This window comes from Mercenaria mercenaria, chromosome 4 (assembly GCF_021730395.1).
Source record: "Mercenaria mercenaria strain notata chromosome 4, MADL_Memer_1, whole genome shotgun sequence".
Lineage (NCBI taxonomy): Eukaryota > Metazoa > Mollusca > Bivalvia > Venerida > Veneridae > Mercenaria > Mercenaria mercenaria.
Window position 1 is genome coordinate 50,871,911 of NC_069364.1, and position 15,416 is coordinate 50,887,326.

At 33.7% G+C, this 15,416-nt stretch overlaps 1 protein-coding gene across 2 annotated transcripts in view; it reads right to left on the minus strand.

Moving 5' to 3' along the window:
• Positions 1–15,416, minus strand: part of LOC123551661 (interaptin-like) — a 69,899-nt gene that overhangs the window by 40,936 nt on the left and 13,547 nt on the right. For both annotated transcript variants that reach the window (XR_006686452.2, XM_045340740.2), the window contains exons 5-10: positions 5,899–5,964; positions 3,963–4,030; positions 3,526–3,599; positions 2,212–2,270; positions 1,737–1,806; positions 671–744 (exon numbers count right to left, since the gene is read on the minus strand). Coding sequence is in view for 1 of the 2 variants with exons in the window: in XM_045340740.2 (XP_045196675.2) it covers positions 671–744; positions 1,737–1,806; positions 2,212–2,270; positions 3,526–3,599; positions 3,963–4,030; positions 5,899–5,964 (411 nt within the window). In the remaining variant the exon portion in view is untranslated. The remainder of the gene's footprint in view (positions 1–670; positions 745–1,736; positions 1,807–2,211; positions 2,271–3,525; positions 3,600–3,962; positions 4,031–5,898; positions 5,965–15,416) is intronic.

The window sequence follows — 15,416 nt, forward strand, 5'->3', positions numbered from 1 at the left end:
AAACAAGAGTCTAGATGGTTTAACTTGAGATGTATTTCTTTAATACCTCAATTTTTTTTCAAGTAAGCCCAGGGTGAAAACAAGGAGAAGTTATAATTACTACATGTACTAAAATTTGATGAAAAAGAATATATCCTTATTTCATAAATGCCTCTTTCTACCATGATTACTGGAAAATTTTAGATGCACAATCTATTTAATCGTTTATAATATTAGTACAGGACTGACGATGTAATTCTTGTAATATTTAATATAATTTATATATCCATAATCGCATATAATTAATTGACAATGACAATGATGTAATTCTTGTAATATTTAATACAATTTATATATCCATAATCGCATATAATTAATTGATCATAATTTTTCTATACTAGGTCACATTTAAAGACTACTTGTGTTTTTCAACTATGTCCCCCAAGTATTGGAATTTATATGCACACTATCTATAAATATATGAAGTTTTGATTTAACACCTCATATATCAGACTCCCTGAATTTCCTACTTCAATTTACCTGCACCTTCATACACAGTCAATAAATTTCCTTCAGTGAAATACCTAAGCCATAAATGACAGGAAAATGATGTCAAAATTTCACTAAAGTTTAAAGTAATGATAGACAAGTGGTTTTAACTGGTATAAAAACATAAGTTAATTTAACATACCTTTGTCTCAGCTTCTTGTTTGCTATGTTTCAACTCTTGTCCTAAACATTCCTTCTCCTCAGACAACACAGAAACTGCAAATAAACACTTGTTTCAACAATTCATGCTAACAAGGCCCCTGGTCTGAAAATTTACTAAACTGACCAAAGCTACTTACCGTAAAAACTTGAATATATTACGCAGCTTTTTTTACGATTTTTTTCATTTTCTCAAAGGGGTGCATAATATACACCAAGGTAGAGCTTCAAACATTTTTTTGCCAGCTTGAAAACCCGAGAACATTGGCGAAAATCGGACAATTTTGACAACTGTCATGTGTTTACATTTTAGGTCATGTTTTTCTAACCTCCTCTTGAAGAGCATTTTATTGGGTGGGTCTAAAAACATGTACGGAACCGAACCTCTGGTGGTAACGTTGGTTTTAATTGCGAGTTTAAATTTTTGTATTTGTAAATTTAATTTAATAAAAATGCACCGGATAATATGTCAGTTTAATAATTAGGCAAAATACAAAATTTCGCAGTTCCGGGTTGTAGGTGTTTGATCATTAAAATCATTATCTTCCAAGGATGCTCAAATAAATTGCAACTGAAACAGGTTGTTTGTTATTTCTTTACTTCCAGCCAATTATTACTGATCACTACAGCTCTCGTATATTGGCAAACAAACATGCTAATCAACCGCGATTTCCTCGTTGACAACTTGAGAAAGTTCTCAAATACTTTAGAATTTGTCTCTGATATTATCACTGTTGTCTGTAACCGATTATGCAGCAATTGCGATTTTCACGAGAAATCGTTTTTACGCATGCCACTAATGGCCGATTTCGAGTTTGTAAACGTTTTCTGACTGATTTTTCGGTGCGTAATATATTCCAATGTAAGCATTTTTCCCAAGATTTTGATGCATGATTGGGGGTGCATAATATACATGCTAGTGTGATATATTCGAGTTTTTACGGTAATCTATAGAATACTTATAATTGTGCTGCAATGGTTAAAACCATAAGCAATTAATACAGCAAAGAAGCTGATATTTCAATGAACCACTCTGCTTGATCACTTACTCTGATTACTGAACTGTTTGTTGTCTTCATCCCTTGCTACCTGAAGTTCCTTAAATTTCTCTGACAGACTCTGAAACATAATACATAAAGATATATACTTAGCAATGTGAAGATACATGCATCCTATTTGTCCTCTAAATTTTAGTCCTGAATTATAGATTTTACCTTTCAAAGACTGCCTGTCTTACTAATAAGTTACTTCCCTTGTCTATCTGGGATCTTTAGTCAAATAACAAGACTCATTCTGTATAATACAGTTTGGGTTGGACCAACTGATGGTTATGTAGAATAAACACTTTAAAGACTTTCTGTAATCACACAAAAAGTTATTTTCCAAATCTTCCTTAAAACCTGCAGACCTTTTGTTAAAGTGCAAGATTCATTTTTTTTCATACAAGTTCAGGTTTGTCTAGTTTAAGTGACCCACAGACTTTGCTAACAATTATAACAATGTATAGATAATTCAATGACATACTTCAAATTGTCTTTTATGCTCTTGTTCAAGATATTTCACTTCAGTCTTTTCTACCTCACCTGAAAGAACATAACTGTATTTTTGATAAAAATACTTTATTTCAAAGTAGTTACCATTTCAACACTTATCAATCTAATTTTCAAAATGCTTAAAGACTTTCAAACTTGGGCAGTGATTCTTGAATTCAAAATTTATATATTTTGTTAAAATATATCATAATCATTTCATGAAATCTATATTTTAAACTAGAGCTGTCCATAAGACAGCACGCTCGACTTTTCTCAGTGCATGACTCTAAATTAGAGCTTTGCAAGTGAAAGGGATATAATTCTGTCAAAATTCAAATCAGAGTTATGGAGTTGTTTCTTCTGGAGTAGCCTTTGATAGTATATAACTATTTTCAAGTCAATAGCTTTGAAAGTAACAGAGATATTGCACGTTACATAAAACTTTAACCAAAATATTCTAAGTTAAAAAGAGGCATAACTCTGTCATAATTCAAATCAGAGATAAGGGGATTGTTTCTCCTGGTGGAAACTTAGATAGTCAATAACATTTTAAGTTTCAAGTCAAAAGCTTTGACAGTAACAGAGATATTTGACTTTATCAAAAACTTTAACCAAATAAACACACCATAACAGTGTAAACATGTTTGACCTAGTGACCCAGTTTTTGACACCACATGACCCAGTTTCAAACTCGTCCGTGTTTCAAGGAGATAAATATTCTGACCAAGTTTCATGAAGATTGGAGCAAAAATGTGGCCTCCAGTGTAAACACGATTTTTCTTCAATTTGGCCTAGTGACCTAGTTTTTGACCAAACCTGACCCAATTTTTAGACTGTGAAATTTCAGGCAGACAGATATTCTGACCAATTTCCATTAAGATTTGACCAAAAATGTGGCCTCTTGAGTGTAAACAAGCATTTTCTTTGATTTGACCTTGTGACCTAGTTTATGACCCCAGAAGACCCAGATTAGAACTTGTACAAGATTTCATAAAAACAACCATTTTTGACCCCACATAACTCAAGACTGAAAATCATCCAAGACCTTATGATAACTAACAATAGCTCACCTTGAGCACTTCGTGCCAGTGTGAGTGCAATAGCTCTACTTTTTCTTCGAAAAGTTGAGCTAAAAATCCAAGTGATCATGATAGACAGATCTACAAATACCTTAATTTCCTGTACAGAAAAAGATAGCACTAAAAATACCCACAATTACCAAAATTTCTCAAGTATTTAACTAACTCTGACAACTGAACAAAATAAACATGTATAAGGACACTAAACAATGTCTAGGATACATTACATTCTGCAACCTTTGCTTCGGTTTTTGCAAGGTGGTCTTTCAATACTGAACACAGATTTCTTGTGGCTGACACCCTTAAAGAAACAGACAATGAAAATGTTTCACCAACAGTAAGTTTTCTTCACTTAATCATACTAAAGAAATTCTCACAGTACCTATGGTTTTCATATGCATTTACATTTGTGTATACAGGCAATGCATGGGTTTTTTGGCATTTATAGGCCAGACATCTTTACTCACACATTTAAAAGTAATACAAATGTTTAAAACTGAAATAAGTGAATCTTTTTTAGAACCTGGCAGTCTCTATTTGCAGACGATTTTCAGCACAAGTATTTGTAAGCTTCAATGTCAATAGATTTACATGTTTTGCATGCAACATATTTCAACTCTAAAATGTAGTTATTCCAAAAACTGATAAAGATTTAAATACTTACTTCTGTAAAATGTCCTCTCTGTTACTTATTTCTTCTTGAAGTGCCATGCTAAGGCTCTCATTTTGAAGCTGCAAGTATTACACACACATCAGGATATTACCTTAAAATTATTTTGAGCATAATAACATGCACAAGCAAGAAAATTCACAACCTAGAAATATGTCATAGCCCACAAATGCCACCCCTTCCCCCTCCTACCAGTGATGCTATGACTATGTGTCTTTTGTTTAACAGGACTTGGATAATAGACTGAACCACAAGTTAAGACCATGAAACTAAGAGCTATGGGTATAAGACATGCAAGTGAATAAGGACCTCACAAGAAAAATGACTTAAGTGATAATGACCTGTAAACTAGGCCTTCGGATCTTGTAACTGAGAAATTATTTTACCATTGTGAATGCTTGTGCCAAGGTATTTGAATATCCATCCCTGTAAACAAAACCATACAAGAAAAACAAAGTAATATCCATCTTTGGGCTTAAGGCATTGGGTCTTCAATAGCAAATGACTGTACCAAGAAATATGAATATCCATATATTCATACAAAAGTTGCAGAATGGTCATAAAAAAAAATTACATCTAAGTTAAAGTGTGATCTTGACCTCTGAGCTAGCTGTCTTGGTCCTGCATGCATCACTCTGTCTTGTTATGGTGCAGGTTTGTGCCAAGTTATCAAAGATTTACCTTGACCTTTTATGTAAGGGTCTGGATCATACCCTAGAAACTTTGTCCTGTTATGGTCAATCCTTACGAGAAGTTATTTTGATATTCATCTACATTTGTATTTGTATGAATCAAAGTTACTGTGAAATCATTTAATTTAGTGGGCATGAAATTTCGTGGTTTTGGTCAAAGCTGTTAATTCGTGGGGATATGAATTCGTGGATTTCAACTTTTGCACACAAAATGAATGGGAATTTTACTTGTTCATTGGAATTAAATTTCGTGGATTGACTGAACCACAAAATCCACGAAAATTTGTCCCCCACGAATTAAATGATTTCACAGTATGTACTGAACATGATAAACAACATAAAACCTTAAACCTGTGTGATCTTGACCTTTGGATGCCAAAGACTAAGTTAAGTTGAAATCCTTTATTTGGTCTGTAAGAAGAAGTCTGAAATCATTTTTCCATTTTTAGCTCTGGCAATCCTTGAAAGAGGTAATATGTAACTATTCGAACAAAACTAAAAAGAGGACAATACAAGGATGCTACTGACCAAGTTTGGTCCATTATTGTATATTCAGGAGAAGTTGTTAAGGGTTATTTTCATTTAAAACTCTAGTGGCCCCTCAAATTTCGCTTACTTCGGAATATGGGGGTGACTTCTCTCCTCGATGGCATTCTATTTTGCGTTCAAAAGGAGACATGGCCGTCCGTATTCGGATTCTATCTTATTTCGCAGGTCACTACTTTATGTAAGCTGTTATTGTTACTTTGAGTCACCAGATTATTTCAATGGTTGTCAACTGGACTGTTGCTTCCGGTTACTTGTTTACTTATTGTTGTCGACCCGAATGTTGCTTCGGTTCACTAAGTAGTGGTAAACTCGAATATTGTTTTGTTTTGTTTGTAGTCCGTCGTTGACCTGAATGTTGCTTCGGGTCACTAGGTCTGGCTCACGTAGTTTTGGTAAGGCCTAGTCGACGTGTTTGCTGCCAGTAACGCACTACATGTTCTACCGGCATACCTCGTATCGAGCTGGTGGTGTGATGATGGGTCCTTTGCTTTCAAGGTTGGTACCGATTCACAGTACGATCAACTTGGAAGCTTGCAAAGGGGTAATACTACATGCACATCCTCTTGCGCCCTCAATATTAAGGAAGTGGCATAAAACAAGACTTTCTGATATACATTCAGTCTTCATTATATTATGTGCCTAGATTGTTAAGCATTTGTATTTTTTTAATTCAAAACTAAAGCACTTACCTGAATATCAAGTATAGACTTTCTTAATGAATCTATGGTATGACTGGATTCCTGTATTTTCCTGTCCTGAAATAAAACCAGGTCATTCTTACAACAATCTTTTAGAGAAAATAGTACTTGCACTCAATACAGTTTGTTGAGAGACACTATAATGTGTTTTAGATACACGTATAGAACTGACCAATTCAATTTAAGACACAAACAGTAATTAATGTATAAAGATTGTTGAACTTACCTGTTTCAATAAATCTATTTGCTTTAACATGTTATAATAATGTTTTATTTTTCTAACAGTAAATACTCGAAAGATAATATTAGAAAATATTACATAATGATGGTAAATTAATTCGCCCCTATGAATCAAATGTCTGTATGAATGGAACTTTTTCGTAACTCATCACTGTTGACCGTTTTGTTATAGATTATGACCCCGGTCTGTAAATAGCTAATTAAACAAACGCTGGTTCCGAGAAACAATTGTCGACGACCTGACATAGCATGGAAAATAAGAAATATCAAATATCAATTAAAATGAACTTATAGTGATACGAGTTATGTCAGGTCTTATGTTTAGGGCTAAAGTTATAAGAATCTATTCTTTCAGATCATTTGTACTACGCGACGTAATCGCTGCGTGGCATTGCCATAGTAACGTGAGAAGAAACAAATGACCACTTTCTACGAGTTTTATACCTAAAGAGCGTACATGCTATATATATGTATTTTTTTTTCTTATTTCTATACTAAATTCATTTTAGAAACATTCTGGCAAATGCTGAAAGATATATTGCAAAAAGTGCTTTGTCACCATTTTGTTTAAAGGGTGGGGGCGTAGATGTAAGCTTGTTTTGTTTAAACACATGTTTTCAACTGTATTTCAGGTTATTTTAAGATAGTGGACCCGTAACGGTAATGTTTAACAAATGCATTAACTGATACAGTCCTAAAGTTAACATTGTTTCCCACTGTGTTGCAACTTTCAACTTTGTACTTACGCTTTCCTGAAAAAAAGGTTAAAGTAGTCTTATGGTAGGAATGGAATACTCTTCAAAAAAGGAGGTACACTATTACGGGCTCGGCAATTTTCCTAATCATTGTATTAGGGAAGGAACAGGACTAGACCATAATCCTTAAATACCAAATTGAAAATCAACCCATCTGATCAGTGTTCATACATACATTATGTGTTTGTGTATGTGGTGTGGAGGGGTGGGGGCTTTGCATATCGAAGTATAGATGTTGTGTTTGCTGCCTTTATACTTTATCTGATATTATGTCCCCCAATGTTTATTATTGCTTCTTTATAAATATATATAAACGGTTATCGCACGCCAATTGCCCAATAATAACGTGAACCCAGGTTCATGATCGAAAAACTAGAATCAACAATCGCTAAATAGGTTTTTCGATCGAACGTAAAACCAAGTTTTTCGAATACTTACCCATATTTCTGAGCGAAGCATAAGATAACGGGCATTGACAATAGTTTTTTTTTCAACTGAATTATGAATTTCGGTCGTTAATCTAAGTTCATGAGTGTGAACCTATGTTTACGGGCGTAATCCAGAGTTCACGAGTGTAAATCATAAGTTACGAACGTGAACATATGTTAACGATCGGGAACTTGAGTTTACGACCGTGAAAATGGGTTTACGACCATAAACATAGATTCACGCCCGTAACAATGGTTCGCGGCAATCCATTAATCTAATATTTAATTATATTCTTGGTCGATTATCGAATACTAACATATATTTTCGAGAGAAAACATAGGACAACAGGCGTAAACCATAGTTTATGCTCTTGAACCCATGTTTACGTTCGATAAACTAGGTTTCTCTACTGAACTTTAACTTGGGTTTACAAACGGGACCTATGTTTACGAGTGTGAACTATGGTTTACAACGTTATCCTTTGTTTTCGCTCGAAAGAATAGGTGTACGTGCTTTTAAGTTTGAAAAACCTAATTTATCCATCGTTAATCCTAGTTTTTCGACTATGAACCTGGGTCCATGTAATTATTGGACGATTTTCATACAAGTCACGTCTGTAAACTATGGTTCAAGATCATGTTTACGAGTGTGAACTATGGTTTACGACGTTAGCCTTTGTTTTCGCTCGAAAGAATAGGTTTACGTGCTTTTAAGTTTGAAAAACCCTAATTTATCCATCGTTAATCCTAGTTTTTCTACTGTGAACCTGGGTTCATGTTATTATTGGACGATTTCCATACAAGTCACGTCTGTAAACTATGGTTCAAGATCATAGACCTAGGCTCACGTTCGTATACAGGGGTTCAAGATTCGTAAACGCAGGTTCACATCCGAAATTCATGGTTGATTTATTAATCCTAATATATCGACCGTAAACCATGGTTTACATTTGATAAACTACGTTTCTCGAATAAACTATGAATTTCGTTCATTATTCTATGTGGTTTGATTGGATTACGTTCTCGTAACCTGCTTTTTTTTGTAAAATATTATTTTTTGTGGTTTCAGATTCCCAAGTGAGCATTATGTGCCGTTTGTCTCACTAATTATGTTATCCTCAATGAAGCAAACACAATGTATTTTTTCACCATCTGTAGTCTGTTATATCCTTACACTATCTTCACAAGTTAATCAAGATGGTTCATCACATCAATACCCTATGCTCGCCTTAGTTTGATATGGAAAACCCATAATATCTAAGATTTTGTAAACATCTTTCCCGCACAGATTTCATCCAGTGTTTTGTGGTAGCCAGTCTTTCTGTACTTTCAGTACTTTGTTTTGTATCATGGCTTCATTTCATTAAGTTTTTACCTTCTATCTATCTTATTCAACAAACTTTAAAGTGTACTCTTTCTTAGTGTTAGGGCTTTATTTTTGTGAACATAACCCTTACAGAAGCAAGTCTCTGTGGTGTACATGCTGTGTATTTGCTGTGTATATGCCGCAAACACAGTAGTACGCCAGAGGAGTACATTTTACATACACCGCATGCCGCATACTATTTCGACGAGTACACAGCATGTACGCAGGAGGTCACTAGTACACTTCAAGTAGGCAGCACAGACTCTGAAAATTTAAGGAGTACACTGCATGTACGCAGGAGGGACTTGTACAAGAAAATAGTACACTGCATGTACACCGCAGATACTTTGAAATTTGTGCAGTACACTTCATATATGAGGGAAAGACTTGTACAATTTCTTTTGGCATTTATACTTAGTTTTTTTTTTATAAGTTAAAGTCTGAAGTAAACTTCATATACGCGGGAGGGACTTGTTCATTTTCTTTTGGTGTTTATACTTTGAATTTTTTTAGGTAAAAGTCTGAAGTACACTTCATGCAGGAAGGATTTGTACATTTTTTTTTTTTTTTTTGGAAGCAAGAACTTGATTTCCGAGTAACTTTTATCTTAATAGCATAGAATAGTTCAGATTACCGGTATTCTGAACAATGAAAATTTGCCAAACTATTTGCAATGTTCATTTGTGAAGCTTACATCTTAGTGATTTCTGAGCTGCACCTTGCATGCGGTGTAAAAATATATTCTTTTTCATTTTGAATTAATCCTGGAGCTTTCTAACTTGGATAATTGAAAAGCCTTATTTGGGCTGTTTTAAAAAAAATGGCTAGTTTTAGTTTTTCCTAAATACTATCACATCATGCATTATTAGATGCTGATTTGTTTGTCAAAAATGCAAACTGGTGTCATAAAGCTGTATGTAAAGTTTGGTCAAGATTGCTTCACAGAAAAAAAAGTTATGTCTGAAAAACATGCCAAAAATGTCAGGAGTGCAACAAAAAAGTGTGACACTTTAAGAAAAGCTTAAAATTCAAAATATTATTTCAATGTCAAAATGTATATGAGAGAGTAAAACATGTATTTTTTATTCAAGTTGAATGTCTTGACTAAAAGGTAACATAAATCTATGGATAATATAAGAATGTTTTAAACAAAATACAAGGCTGAAAAGGAATGAGGGTGGTTATGTTAATTTCCATAAAAAATCAGTATAAATCTATGTAAATGACTACAAATTTTTGGTACTAATAGTATTTCATAACCTACACTTACTATTATAGAGTAACACATATAATTGACTTAAAAAAGTAATAATTTAATCATAATATCTCCCAAAACTATTTTTAACATGGTATATCGCAGTGGACCCAAATTTGGTCAGGAGTGAAACATTTGCGCTTAATGAGGCACTGTGTTTGAAAATAAAACATACATGTACCCAAATGCAGTTTTCCAAGTAGTGTGTGTAGTGTTGCAATCATAAAAGACAGTCATGAGTGAAGTTTGTGTTTTTGTATGGAGTACGTGGCTCGTATGTATATGTCAGGAGTGAAACATTATTTTCAATTTTGGTGCTATTCTTAAAACTAGCATATTAAAAAGCAACACTGTTCAGCTGGGCATTTTTTTAAAATTCTGGGTGATGAATGGAGGATATCACTACAAACTTGTTCATTTAAGGTAAGTGTTTTACTGCTCTATAAACTGAAATTGATACATTAATATTTTAGCAGTAGAAAATATATCTTATAAATATCTATGTCCACAAAGTAAAACATTTTTATGTATTACTTTTAAGATTTTCCTGTTTATGTTTTATCAAATGTATTTACCTATTGCTGAAAATAACAAATTACAGAATATATCTTTTCTTTTTAGCATGCTTTCTTGCATGAGTAAAAATGTTTCACTCCTGACATTAAAATGGTAAAATTGCATACATTCATTTTATAGAGTAAATATGAAGCAGCCAAGATGAGAAAACTTATTGTTAGCCTTCCAGCCATCAGAAAAATCATGAAGAACATAAAGACTGAAACCAATAGAATAACATCCACAGAAAGAGTTTGAAAACTTTTACAAAAGCTGAAAAAGGATGGAAAACTACTTGAAAAGGCGAAACTGAAACAAAAACAGAAACAAGTCAAAAGAGCTGGTCAGAAAAGGAAGAAAATCAAACAAAGTTGTAGATGAAAGAATGAAATCTAAACAGAGAGAATGGATAAAAGAAAAGTAGAAAACAAGCAGTATCATTGTTGAAGGTAATACTAAAAACACTAAGGCTATCACTGAAGCTGATGAATGTACCCTACTCCCCTGCACACATTGACACAGTACATTGCAATTTGATGCACACAAGATTGCATAATTATGTGGAGTGTATGTTTAGTAACAAAAAACAAAGTGCTATAACTCTGCAGAATATTTATCAAACAGAACCTAACATGCACCGTTCACTGAACTAGAGTTTTTACTGATCACTTGAGTGAGGTTCCATTAAATTTGTATGCAGGGGTTCGGGATATTAGGAGTGCACAAGATTGCATCTGCAGATTGTATGTATATAGTTTATTAACAAAATACAAAGTCCCATAACTGTGCAGTATTTTTTTCTGAAAGAATCTAACAAGCACCGTGCACAACTAGGGTTACTACTGATCACTTGTCTTAAGTTTCATCAAATTGTGTGCATGGGTTCAGGAGATTAGGCACACACAAGAATGCATATGCAGACTATGTATATAGTATATTAACAAAAAAACAAAGTCCCATAACTCTGCATATTTTTTTTTCTGAAAGAGAACATAACCTGCACCATGTACAACTACAGTAACTGTTGTTAAATTTCACTTTTGTGAAGTTTGTTTCATCAAATTGTGTCAAGGGGATGAGAAGAGTTGATTTGCACAAGATTGTGTCTATAGGCAGACAAAAGGAAACTAGTATACCCCCTTACAACTTGAGTTTTTTGGGGGGTAACAACTGATGAGCACAAGGTTGTGTCTATATACAGACAGATGGACAGACAGGCAGATGAACAGACTGATAGTCAGACAAACTGAAACCAGTTAACCCACCTTACAACTTCGATGTTCAGGGGGTTTAATTACGATAGTAGAAACTGACACTTCAAATAATATAAAATAATCAAGTTTATATGTTAAGGTAATAAAATATGATTTATGTAATGTTTAGCTCAAATTTCTTAATATAACCTTGCATTTCACGTAATTTTGCAGGATGAAAAGGTTGATGAACCGGAAATACAGTTGAGGTTCCTCCAGAAGACACTGAGGCATTCCGGGAGTTCAAACATAGTCAAACACTGGTGTGTCCTGGCAGTCACTACATGATACTTAACAAACTCTAACTCAGCCTAACTGTTGCCTTGCAGTGGAATCAAAATGGAGTTCAATATACCAGAGCTTGAATGTGCAGGATGAACTATTCATTCTTAGTGTTTAAATTGACGAACGTGTCAGGAGTGAAACATTTTGACATTTTTATGTTTTCAGAAAATATCATGGTTATATTATATTAATAGCTCATTGTTACTTTGATATGTAACAAATCAGCACTGTGAGGAGCTGTTCTTATAAAACTGTTTGTAAGTTAACTCAAAGTTGAAAATCTGTTGTTGTTTCTTGAATCAAATTCATCGTTGTTGTTCTAAAAATGTAAAAATATCAAAGTTTCAGAATCAACTGTTAAAAAGTCGCTTCTTTTCTGCATTGCAATAATAAATTAAGGTGTTATTACACTTGCATTCTGTTTAGATCACAATATTAAGTTAAAATCTAAGTTATGGTAATAATGTGTATTATGTCAGGAGTGAAACATTTATTGGTCAAACTGTTAATCAGTTCTGTAATATGAAATACTAAGTCATGTTTATGTAATACCTTGTGGTATTTATTTGATATTCTTTAAAATATATGGCAAAGTTGCCTTTTTGTATTAAGAGTACACAGTTAATTTAAAAAACAAACTTTCTTCATTATAATAGCCATAAAATTGGGCTAAATAACGAAAAAATCAATTAATTTAATTTTTTGGAGGCATATAGCTAGCTTGGACATTTTTTTCATTTTCTTTCACACTTAAACTAAGAAAAGTGAGCATAAAAAGACACAAAGAATTATACTTTTTGTTTCTGCAGTGACTTTGAAGATGGAGTGTTGTTTTCTCTTTTTTTGTTGGGTCAGTTGAATTAAAGATCAATAAAAAACTTAATATGTGTTGTATTGTTTGCACGCAACCATTTTTATAGACTGCAATGACGGCTTATTAAAATGAGGTAATCAGAATGCTACTTAGACCTGTTTTAATTTTTGATCATTTTTACATGTTTCCTGCCATTTTTTTTAAAACAGCCCATTTGAACTTTGTTGCATTACATTTTGTAATACATGAAATAATTACCAAGATAATGCCTCAACAGCGCCCGAATGAGAAGAATTAATAGCTCTCACTGTTATTTGAATACTCCTAAGCAAAACACCATTCTATCAAGTTTTATAAAGGCTTTCATGCTCATTATGTTAACTCATTAAGACCTCACCAAATTAAAAAGTTGTTCATCGGATTTGCCACTCGTATATTTTCAGAACGTTTTTGGCTAATTGCGCTCGCCCCATTGGAAAAAATCAATCCAAAATTTTTTGGTGTGCTACTTTTTACGGACGTAAAAGTGTATAATTGCTTATATAATTCCAGTCCTAGATTGTTCTCAGATGGATTTTAAGGTATTAGGCCCATAAGGTTAAAGGTCAGTAATTCAAATCCTTCTTTGTTTCATATAAAAAACGACAACTTCAGGTCGTCTTTACGTATCTTTAGAGAACATCACTTTTTCCTACACCTATTTTTCATGAAAGTTCTATCACAAATTAACGAAAAAATGAAAAGAAAATAGGGGGTTATGTAGTTCCTAGTGAAATGCCAGTCAGTTGTGGCCTGCTACCCTAAAAATGGTGCATATATACTCTCGTCCGCGCAATAAACACCTACTTCCGGTTTCGATCTGCAAAACTTGACATGTGGGGTGTATGAACATGAAAACCATCTCATTTCATGCAAAATGTCTTCTAGTAATGAAAAACGGTGATTAAAGCACTCGTTCTACACGAATTTGCGCAAAAAATGGAAAAATTAAGATCTATTTATTATGGACTTCTTTCGACTACACCACGGAAGCACATTTTCGACCGAATTACTGACCTTATTCCATAATAGAGTACCTCCTTTTTGAAGAGTATTCAATTTCTACCATAAACCTACTTTGACTGCAATTTTCAGGGGGGCGTAGGTTCAAGCCCCACTGGGACCAATTTTTTTTTTTTCCTTTTTTTTCTTTTTTTCTAATAAGTTTTTACTTCTTTCAAGACTTGTTATTGATTTATTGTACAAAAATGGGAAAATATTCATTTGATAAGCAATTTCTTGCTGTTCAAAGTGAATTTACCTCTGAAATAGAAGGGATAGAGTAAGATATCTTTAAAAATACTGAGTTACGTGCGGTAAAAGTTATCTATTTTGCCTACATTCTTTAGATTACATGTTGTGGAAGAAATGTAGGTAGGTTTTACTTCTGCCCCACAGTTGTTTTTGAATGAAGTGAGCAAAATTCAAAACAGCCCCGCAGGATTCGACCTTAATTTTTCAATGTTGGAGATAGAATTCTGTCTCATTAAATCTGTTTACTTGAGGCACCCTAGAAAAAATTATACTGACACCTTTATTTTTTAGTTTTATAATTGTTTACCAATAGTTTGATGATTCTTTCATACAAAATAATGGTATAATGAATTCTCTGCAAACGTTTTGGATAAAGACCGCCACTTTGAAATTTGTCTCTACTTGAGCTTGAGGAAATACCATAATTTACACAAAATTTACAAAAAACAGCATGGTAAAAGTTTTTAAAAATTTGCAACAAAGTGCGAAGCACGGTCAAGTGTAAGAATATACCAAGCAAATGCCATTTTTTAAACATTACTATTAGGGGCCTTATACCTTAATCAAAATAAATACATACTACGCACACATCATCTATAATAAATCATAACACTTATATTTAGTTGCATTAAAGTTATTTCCCCTTGATGCAGTTACGCCATTTTCTTCAAATGTTTACCAAATTACATGCTACAAAAATTGATTTATTTCATTGAAAAGTGGATGAAGAAAAGCATACTAATTTATTTGATAACATCAATCTACATTATTTTGTTAAGGGTAAATACTTATTGATGCATGTCACTTATCTTTTTTCTGTTTTTTTCTGTCCAAATGATCAGCATTTGCATACGAAAGTTGGTGGGGTAAGGAATTTACATTATCACAGCAGTTTCGCTACAAGAGTACACAGCATGTATGCAGCAGGAGTACACAGCATGTACGCCGCAGGACTCGGGCCAGGAGTACACAGCATATACGCCGCAGGCTCATTTGCATGTGAAAAGTGTTTTTGCCTCGTACATGCTGCGTACTATTTCGCGCATACTAAATTCCTCCTGGAGCGTACATCCTGTGTACTATGTAAAGCCCTTGATTTCAGTACACATCATGTAAGCATCATATACGCTGTATGTATACAGCAAGAGTACGCAGCAGGCCTTTTTCTTCTGTAAGGGGAGGCATACCAGACAGTTTAGGGGGGTCAGGGGGTTCTCCCCCTGGAGTATTTTGAAATACAAGTACGAAATGGTGGATCTCTCGTG